The sequence below is a fragment of the Urtica dioica genome, chromosome 8 (genome assembly GCF_054948205.1).
Source record: "Urtica dioica subsp. dioica isolate 48M chromosome 8, U.dioica_male_clone48M_v1_H2, whole genome shotgun sequence".
Lineage (NCBI taxonomy): Eukaryota > Viridiplantae > Streptophyta > Magnoliopsida > Rosales > Urticaceae > Urtica > Urtica dioica.
In genome coordinates this window covers 10,775,236-10,786,161 of record NC_142763.1, presented here as the reverse complement: position 1 = coordinate 10,786,161, position 10,926 = coordinate 10,775,236, and the positions used below count along the sequence as shown (strand labels likewise).

Genomic DNA, 10,926 nt, shown 5'->3' with positions numbered 1-10,926 from the left:
ATTTATTGTGTTGTTTGGTAGAGAGGAGGGAAAACAAAATGAAAGGATTGAAGCTTTCCGTGGCACCCACAAAAAAACTATCTCTCTCAATTTAGAAAGATCGAGAAAGACGGAAACAAAAAAATGAAAGTAAATAATACAAAATAATGGCAATTACATATATATAATTTAATACTATAATTATTATTGCAAAAATAATAGCAATTTAGTAATTTAAGTACACAAAATATCAACCATTCCTCTCTATTTTAGTTTATACCAAACAAACAAATGAATGGATTCTAATCTTTCATCACATTATACCAATCAACTTTTTAAAAATTTATAATTCACAATTTTCTTTTTCTTTCTCTTCCCTCCTTGTTACTCCATCCATTCAATTTTCTATCATCCCTACCAATCAAAAGCCTAGTTTTATATGACTTTTTTTTTTCTCAATGTTATAGTTTCATTTAATTTTCCGTTTACAGTTTCATTTAAAATAAGGCAATATCATCTTAAATTTAAAAATAAGATATTTATCGAATATTTGAAAGTTAGAGGTATATGTGTAATTTCTTCTCAGAAAGAAGGCTAGTAAGTCATTTCGCACCAGTAAAGCCTAAAATGACGTCTTACCAGCATATACATATCAATAACTAATTAAAGAAAATTAAGACCGATAAACAAACTAATAGAATAATGATTGTCAACAGATATTAGTTAAGGTGTACTGAATAATTAGAGAGAAACATCAATGATGTGAAATTATAAATAAATAAATAATCAGTAGGTTTGTTGGTGATGAAGGTGTTGTTGATAGTCAAGGAGACTTCCATTTCCATTTTCAGGGGGTTTAGACATGTCACACTGTGACGACCCGACTTTTCGGACCGTCTTACTTATCTTATTTTTTAAAACTTAAGAAAATTTGGGGTAATTTTTTTTTTTTTTTTAACATACTTAAAATATCAAGTTTGAAAACTCATAACAAAAAAAAATAAATTTTCATTTAAAACTTGATGAACGAAAACAACCAAAAAGTCTAAGTTGCATAATGGAAATATAAAACCAATACGATACCATCGTAAAATAAATACCATAAATAAAGTCGTAACCTTTAAGGAAATTGAAAAACATAACTTAAACCATGAACAAATAAATCTTGGGTTTGGATTATTGAAAAACTGAAACCAAAGCAGAAGTCTTTTATTTTCGAAAACGGCAACCATAACCCAACCCTCTCGCTATCGCCGCCGCTGATCCACCCTCCTCACTTGTTCATATGTTGTTTACCTACAACACGGACGTAAATACATAGAGTGAGCTAACGCTCAGTGAGAATAACTATAACTCACAAAACATAAGCAATAAAACAAAAAATGCATGAACCGGTTATTAGTACTTTAAATTTTAACCGTGACATGAGATACCCTATTAAAAGTCTATCGTATTTTAGTTCGGGGGTACCCTAGAGTAGCCGTACCGATTTCAGTGTACACTTTGGTAAAGAACCATGGGGCTGCGACCTCCCATAGTACGTCCCGTCACATACATAAACATATGAGGAACTCTCTAGGTGAGCCCGTAGTTCGGCTCGAGAAATTCCTCTAGGTACCTCCGTAATTCGAGGCGGTACGACTCTCTTGCTTACTTAACTTATTAATCGTGTTTATTACGTTAAAAGCATGAGCGACATAAGATAAAAACATACATGATAACATAGCTAGAAACATAAGACGTGTTATAGATATTCTAACACACAGCATAAGATAATAACATAAACTCACATATCGTCATATCATATCATAACAAGCACATTCCGAACAAACACTCACACACAAAAATTCACACATACATAAATACTTCATATCACATAATACGTATTATATATATATATATATATTTTTTTTAACTAATCCGTGTTGCAGTGAGATTATTCTCACCTGGATATCGGAATTACGATCGAAGGCCGTCGAAGGAAAAGGATGCTCTTAATGACTCGGAACCTAAACGGAAAAGGTTGACTATTACTTATCAGGTAAGAAAAGGATTTAATACATGACTTAGTTTCTGGAAATTTTCAGAAACGAGATCCGACGTGAAATTACTAAAAAAACTGAAACTCTGGAAAAACTTTTGTAAAAATTCAAGTGCGTATAAAATATAATTTTGAGCACTTTTTGTAAAGGCATCACGGCCAAAATAATATTTTAACTATTTATTAAAAATAAAAGAAGTGCTAAGATCTAACTTTGAAGTTTTTGTCAAAAACTGTCTGCGCACCGTTTTGAAAATAATAAGAAAATATTCAGTATTTTATAAAAATATTTTTCGATTAAAGGTTTAGATAGAAGACATTTAAACCTAAAGTTTCCAAAAAGAATCAACGCAAAACCAAATTTGTTGAATCCAAAGTAAGCGTTTAAAGTCTGAAAATCGGGAATAGGTCTCAGGTCTGTGCGCCGATTTGACAATAATCGGAAAATATTTTGTATTTCATAAAAATATTTTTCGATTCAGATTTAGATAGAAGACACTTAAAACTAACGTTTCCAAAAAAAATCAACGCAAAAACAATTTTTTTGAAACCAGCACAAGCGTTTTAAGAAAACGTTTTCAGGGAATCCGAATCAGAGAGAAAAGAAAGCATACCTATTAGGAGCTACGAATTTTTCAAACCAAAGAGGAATGGGGGAGAGAGAGCAGAGAAGAAGCGTTAAAAAAAAGAGGAGGGATGTTTAAATAGGATTTAAAAAAAACCCTAAAAGCCCAAACCTAAAAGCCCAAACCCTAATCCTACTTATTTTCTTAATATATTAATTATTAATTATTATTATACTTATATATAACGCTGATCATATATATAATTATCTTAAAAAAAAATACACGCTTATCATATATAGGTAACATTATTTATATATATATATATATATACAAACGTTAAAAATGAGTTATATATATTATGTTATATAATATAAAGTAATATATATATAATATATCATACGTTAACTTTAATTTCTTATAACATATATGTATAAAATATGTATATATACACATAACTTATTTATAATATATAACTTTTATATATTATATCCATATTTTGTAATATAAAAAATATAGTAAAATTCAAAAACACTCTAAAGTACACATAAAAAAAATACAACTTCAAAAACTACCACATAAATAAATCGTTTACTACTACTTTATTAAAAAAAAAACTAACGTAACTCGAACACAAAAAATTTAGCTTTTTAGTTAAGCTAAAAAAAAATTGGGATTTCACACACACAATCGTCTTCATGGATTCCTTGTGAACTCCAACAAGATATCCCTCAAGTTATCAGCTTGGACTACCATTTTACTATCCTTCTTCTGCCACCCAAGAAACAAGAATAAAAACAAATGAAATTGATTTCATATCCCATTATAATAAGTAAGATATTGATAACTAGTTGTTACATTTTACAAAAAAAAAAAAAAAAGCAAATAACCACGTTTTATGATTTCACTGATGATAGGTAAAAATAAGACTATTTTAAAGATTTTGAAGGTTATTTGATTACTTTGCTATCAATAGCAAACTAAGTTACATATCAATCTGGTCACTCGCTTTTTTCTAATAAGTATTATTACTTATTTAATGAAACCATAGTACAGAAGTTAAGTCATTATGACCACTAAAATGTTATGTGAATGGATGGCTTCTTGTAAAAGAAAGAGAAAGGAATAAAAAAGAAAAGAAATGATTAAATATTTTTTAGTTGTGTTTGATATAGATGAGAGAAAAATGATAGATCTATGAATTATTTAGAAGTATATTTGCACAAAACAATATTTTTTCTTTTAAAATTGGAAGAATTAAAAATGCTGAGTCCGATAATTTCACAATACCTCCAAAACCTTCACCCTTTTTCTTTTTACCCTCTACCAAATAACTACAAATGTCATATTAATAATAAAAGAGAATCATCTCTCTCTCTCTCTCTCTCTCTCTCTCTCTCTCTCACAAAAACTCAAACACGGCTTAAAACAAGATATCTAATTATAAACTACCATGTCTACGTCAAAACTCATAACTTGACAAATTAAAAACCAAAGCAATAATAATAATAATAACTTGTTTCACAAGAAATAAGAGTTAACCAAAGGAACATACCTCGACTTTGAGAACGTTAGACACAAGGTTTCTGAAGGTGGTGACATTGGCATTAGTGACTTCTAGTCCCAAAGAGTTCAGAGCCTCCAATAGCCTCACGAATCTCCCGGGCTTGTGCTCACAAAACACCTTCACATAGAACTCATTCCCATCTATTTGAGCCACTTCAACTTGGGGCTATATATAAATCATATTAAATAAACAAAAAAGTATTTAGTAAACATAATTGAGTATTGCCTTTAGAATTTATATATTTATTTACTACCAAACTCTACCTCCATTTGTGGCGCCTTGTCATTCGCAGTGGTATCAGAGTCGAGGTTTTGTTTCGATGCGGTTATCTCATTGTTACCCGATGCTTCAAAGGAATAAATGTTAGGGGACTCGGAATCGGCCCCAAAATTCAATGGGGTTATCTCATTGTTACCCGATGTTTCGATGCGGTTATCTCATTGTTACCCGATGTTTCGATGCGGTTATCTCATATATATAGTTAGTTCATGTGTTCAATCCTCTAGGTTCAACTCGTATCGAGAAAAGTCAATTATTTTGTTATATATATACTAAGTATCGTTGCTTCTCCAACAAAAGATTTTTTTTATATGTACTTACTACGAAAGTGCGCATAGTCAATCGGTTATGGAATCAACTTTTAGGTAACTGAACATTGAACTTCTTTCAAGAATGCTGGATTCGTATTTGTGAATCATTTTCCGCTCGGATCATATTTAAATTCCCGAGACATACGTATTTAGGCATCTACAAGTAGGCGTTACCGCGCGAATGAGTCAAAGAACTCAGTAATACAACCTAGAAGGCCGTGATCACTTCAGAATTTAGACCAGATCTCACTATGATCATTATAGCGACCTTGATTAGTGTGTCGTAACGGTGCTTAAATGATACATCAACAACCAAAGTTTGTCTGGATCATACATATATCAAATGTGTACAATGCTCTCCCCAAGTGATCAACATTTCACTTGTGTTCCACATATGTGATTTTAGATCCAGTTACATGATTAATATATTCTAAAGTGATCTTATTTATTAAAGTATCTATAATATATTTTATTTGTTCTATTAATAAAATAATCATCTCACACTAATTTGAATAAGATAAAAGTAAATCAGGAAATTGCATATTCTATGGTAAGCTAGAAAGCTATAAATAAGGGGTTGGGTAGTGCAAAAATCGCCCAACTAAGCCTTATTCCACACTACAAATTCAGCAACCCCTCTCCCTCTGGTCTGGATGTTTTTTTTCCTCTCTCCCAGAGTTGGAAAATTCGTTCATACCACTTCCCAAAGAAAGAATAATTATTCTGACACCTCGCTGGAATAATAAGTGAGAAAAGAGTTGACCCACACCTTGGTCTCTGTCCTTCCGGAGATTACATATCTTAAAAAGACTCTAGTTTCGATAATAAACGAGCAAATGATGAACCAAAAGATCCAAAGAGAAAGGAGTCGCCGAGGAGTCCGAAATCTTGGAGATTCAAATTAAAGACCCAAAGAGCAAGGAGACGAAGAAGAATTCCAAAAGCAAGGAGATCCAAAGCTAGGAGCGTGGAAGATCTATAACTGAGCCGAAATGTAAGTATAATTAAATGGTCTTATGGTTTATCTTGATTACGCTTGTCTAAATATTCAATTTGTTGTTGAATAATTTTGAGTATCCTAGTAATTATTGTTTACGTTGAATATTAGCGATTGTTCGCATCTTCTTCTATTCAACACTAGTAACCATATTGCAAAGGTTAATAGATTGATTACCCTATAAGAAGTACTGAAACGATTGTTCGCGTTAAATACATGGGAATGGTAATTAACGTCAGGGAAGTAATTTACCCATCAAATGGCATCAGAGCGATCGTTCGTGTCCGATACCAAACCTATATTCCCATCACTTGGTATCAGAACAATTTTTCGTGTTTAATAACAATTTGTAACTTCCCAATAATTGGTATCAGAGTTATTGTTCATGTTTGATACCAACTTGTGACTTCTCAACAATTGGTATCAGACCGATTGTTTATGTTTGATACCAACATGTGACTTCCCAATAATAAGGCCCAACTTGGGACTAAGACTATGGTTCTTGGGGATGAGGTTCGGGTTTGAGTCCGAGCTTTAAAAAATTTATTCAATAAAAACTCAGGCATGGGGATGCCCGTTCTCTTTCTCAAGCCAAGTGGAGGCCCAGATTGAAGCATGGCCCATGCTCTTTAATGGGGGGTTGGGACCGAGGAGTGACATAAGGCCCAACTTGGGACTAAGACTATGGTTCTTGGGGATGATGTTCGGGCTTGAGTCCGAGCTTTAAAAATTTATATAAAAAAGCTCAAGCATAGGGATGAGCATGGCCCGTGCTCTTTCTCAAGCCAAGTGGAGGCTTAGACTCAAGCATGGCCCGTGCTCTTTTATAGGCGGTTGAGCCCGATGAATGACATAAGACCTAACTTGGGACTAAGACTATGGTTCTTGGGGATGATGTTCGAACTTGAGTCCGATCTTGAAAAAATTTATATGAAAAAAGCTCAAGCATGAGGATGAACATGGCTCGTGCTCTTTCTCAAGCCAAGTGGAGGCCCAAACTCAAGCATGGCCCATACTCTTTTATGGGCGGTTGACCCCGAAGAGTGATATAAAACCTAACTTTGGACTATGACTATGACCTTTGGGGATGAGGTACGGGCTTGAGCCCGAACTTTAAAAAATCTAAAAAAAAGCTCAAATTATAAACGTAATATTCACTTTCAATCCTTACAATATATTTTGTTTAATCTTAAAACGTATATCATCAATAATAAACTTAAATAAAAAAAAGTATATCTAAAAACATGTTTTATAAATAAAAATTATTGTTACAAAAAAAAGAAGAAGAAGTGTTTTTATGTATGAGTGTATATATTTTATTTTAAAAAAGAATATTTTATATTCTATTCTAAAATGGTTGAGATAGGCTTGACTTTTTTTAGGGTGTGAGTTAGGCTCAAGTCCATGTAATTCCCTTAAACAAGCTTAATTCGGCCTAAGGGATTATCCCTATTCTATGACCTCCACAATGATTTTGGACCAAAATCAAATAAGTTCAATTTAATCCTAAACTATGACTATCTATTTTCTTTAAGTACAAAAATACCCTCAATAACTCACTGTGACTTTTTATTGACATTAATACAAATAAGTTCCAATGTTTATTGACATTAATATAAATAAAAAAAAAGAACAGGAATTAATTATTTTTCAATAACTCACTGTGACTTTTTATTGACATTAATACAAATAAGTTCCAATGTTTATTGACATTAATATAAATAAAAAAGAACATGAATTAATTATTTTTCAATAACTCACTGTGACTCTTTATTGACATTAATACAAATAAGTTCCAATGTTTATTGACATTAATATAAATAAAAAAGAACATGAATTAATTATTTTTCAATAACTCACTGTGACATTTTACTGACATCAATACCAATAAGCTCCAATGTTTATTGACATTAATATAAATAAAAAAAGAACATGCTCATGTTTAGAATTTCAAACAGAACATGCTAATAAAACAGATGGTTTATTGACATCAATGTCAATAAACTAGACAGTTTATTAACATCAATGTCAATAAACCAGCTACTGTCAACCCCGGCAACACCAAACACATGTTATCAAAATTGGGAATCAACAATATTGTATAAACACACATTTGGGCGCAGTTATCCACCCGACGTTCTCTCGATTCTACCCGGCCTCGCCTTGCCGACGCTCGTGCGACAGCTCCGTCATGTCTCGGGCCGTGTCCTCGTCGACCCGAACCGCCGCTGTGGGCTCTGCGTAGCCCGCCCTAATCGAGCCTAGACCCTCGAGAACAAAACTCAAACGAAGACCAAACAAAACCCATAACAACTCAGTTACACACGGCAAAAAAAAAATAGCATACACGGTCAAGTCTCACGGCCAAGTCCAAAACACGTCCAAAAATCAGCAAATCCATGGTAAATTCATCCAAAATTCGAAAACAGCCCAAATCAACAATCCCAAGCATAATTCCAAACACAAAATCGACTCACAATATCAACAATTCCCAAGATTATCAAAACCCCCAATTTCTAATGAACATACCCTGATTTTTCGGCCAAAATAATCAAGAGAAAATCCAAACAATAATCTTAATCCATGAATCCGAGTAACAACATCACAACCGAGCTCAAATCAAGTCCAGAGTACATCAATTTCACGAAATCAAACCAGAAAATAAAAAATCCAATCTCATGAACAAACCCTAATCTAAAAATCCATTTTCGGGTTTGATTTTTCTTACCCAATTCCTGTGAAATTCACTCTCCTCGGTGGGTTCTCTTCCTTTCCCGGCGTTCGCTTCCCGGTCGGTCTCCACGGCGACGCGCGACGTTCTCGTCTCCTCGGCCAAGGCGCGCACGGTGGAGAACTGGTGGCTTGAGCTGTCGACCGAGCTTCCTCTTCCTCTGCGAGCTCAACTCCGTCTCACTCTCACTCTCTCTCTCTCTCTCTCTCCCGAATTCTCGTTCTTCTTCTTCCTCGCTCAACTCGGCGACAAACCACGAGAACCCCAAACTAATTTTAGGGGTTTGAAACCCCCGTGATAAGCCTCGACGGAGTTCTTCTTCTTTTGGACGCAAGAGAGAGAGAGAGAGAGAGAGAGAGAGAGAGAGAGAGAGAGAGAGAGAGAGAGAGAGAGATAGAGAGAGAGAGATTTTGGACGAAGAAGAAGAAGAAAAGAAACGCAGAAGAAGAAAAGAAATAAAAGATAAAAAAAGCAATGAGAAAAAAATTGAAAGAAATAAAAGGATAAAAAAGTAATTGTGTAAAAAAGCAAGTCATGTTTTTGGATTAAATTAGAGATATTGGATTTTGGTCCAAAACTATTCTGAAGGTCATAGTTTAAGAATCAAGCCGTGCCATACCAACTTAAAATCATTAATAAGAAGGTCGGGCTAGGCAGTCAACGGATGCCCCGACCCAATTGAGGTTATTAGAATTGCTTTATGCTTTTTTCAAAAAAAAAAAAAGAATTGCTTTCTGCTTCATGCCATTAAGAGCCACATGTATAATGTTAGGAAGTCCCATCATTATCATTTAATTTTGTATCGTTTTTTCTTTTCATTTTCTTATGTATTGTGACGGGTCAATTTCAAGTGGGTAATTTCTTATATAAAAAGTGCATTTTGGAAATGACTAATTCTTTTCCACACACGTTATGTATAGTAGAATTTATAACCGAGTCGTAATTTGTAAACAATAAAGATATATAATTTTTTATACTTCATTAGAAGTAAAAAAAAATCTTTCAATTAAATGAATAACGAAGAATAAAATAGTGAATGTGCCAAATGTACTATATGAATTTGAAAACAAATTAAAAAGAATTTAAACGAATATTTACAATAAACTTGCGCAGTTTTATTGAACATTTCAAGAAAGAAACGCTACATTCATATTGCATTTGAAATTGTCAAAAAAAAAAAAAAAAAAAAAAAACAATGGTAACTTGACACTTCATTCACAATATTTTTTGTTTTTTTAAAACAAACAAAAACAAAACAGAAAGTAAAACTAAAATAAAAAAATAAAAAAAAACAAAAACAAAAGTGTGTACCTGGACCAGAATGATCCAACGAATATAAAAATAATATAGATCTCAATTTCTTTCTTTTTTGGGCGAGACCCAGTTCTTCTTTCTTTCTTTCTTTCTTCAATTTTGGTACCAGTACAACACGCTTTTCTGATCTAAATTATTTGTATATTAATCTTATCATTATTACTAAACAATTTTGCAGGCTTTCATCAAGTTGCAGGAACAAGTCATAGGAAACAATCAACCACAATCAAGTAGTGTACCTTTTATATATAAGCCATCGATCGCTTTTTCACAATCACTTCAAAATCAAAGGTCTCGCCACAAAACCTCCAAGATATATCAAAAGAAAGCCATGAGAGAAAGAAATCCCCTCAACACCTTAAGTTTCTTATCATTAACCATAGTAATCTACACAACTTTGCTTGTGAAGTGTGTAAGATCTAAAGAGTTTGTTGTTGGCGATGAAGATGAATGGGACAGCCAGGGAAATTATCTAAATTGGTCACAAAGATACAATTTCACTGTTGGTGATGTTCTAGGTATAATCCTTTTTCACACTTGAAAAACCATTTAGACATAGCAAAATCATGTGTTACACAGTTTTTTTATTTTTTGGGGTGTGTGTATAGTTTTCAAGTATGTTGAAGGGCAACACAACGTGTTCGAGGTAGACGAAAGCACGTACAGATCGTGCGACTCGAGCGTGGGAGTTTTGTCGAGGCACACGACTGGTAACGATAGAATCGAGTTGACTGAGGCGAGGAAATATTGGTTCATATGCGACATCGTTGGTCATTGCCTCGGAGGAATGAGGTTCGGGATCGAAGTGGGGCGATCTCGTAATTCCACGGAAGATATTGTACCGAACGGTTCGCCATCTGGCGCACCACCACAGGTTACGGTGGCCCGGAGCTCCTGTGATTGCTTGTTGAGCAAAGGCTTGGGAAATTGGGTTTTGTTTGTAACCTTTTTCGTTTTTCTGTTTGCTCAAATTTCACTACCGCTGTAAAGAAAATATAATGGTTTAAAGTGAATTTTTTTGAACTGTCGGTCTATTTTTAACTATTGGTAGCTATATCCGTTGGTGGATAGGGAAAAAAAGAGCAGTACATTGGTTTGTGTTAAATGGCTATCAAGAAGATGTAAAATACTTTTATGACCATAA

The 10,926-nt window shown here is 33.5% G+C and overlaps 1 protein-coding gene across 1 annotated transcript; it reads left to right on the top strand.

Annotated features, from left to right (window-relative positions):
* The first annotated feature begins 9,679 nt into the window (after positions 1 to 9,679).
* On the top strand, positions 9,680 to 10,806 carry LOC149388031 (mavicyanin-like). The gene is made up of 2 exons (XM_089624547.1): positions 9,680 to 10,300; positions 10,391 to 10,806. The coding sequence occupies exons 1-2, from the start codon at positions 10,114 to 10,116 to the stop codon at positions 10,768 to 10,770; spliced, it is 567 nt and encodes a 188-aa protein (XP_089480673.1). The 5' UTR covers positions 9,680 to 10,113; the 3' UTR covers positions 10,771 to 10,806.
* The last annotated feature ends 120 nt before the right edge of the window (positions 10,807 to 10,926 follow it).

Excerpts from the sequence above, each read along its gene's own strand:
- LOC149388031 (XM_089624547.1), top strand. The coding sequence starts at position 10,114 with ATGAGAGAAAGAAATCCCCTCAACACCTTAAGTTTCTTATCATTAACC. Across the intron at positions 10,301-10,390 it reads CACTGTTGGTGATGTTCTAG|TTTTCAAGTATGTTGAAGGG; the intron begins GTATAATCCTTT and ends GTGTGTGTATAG.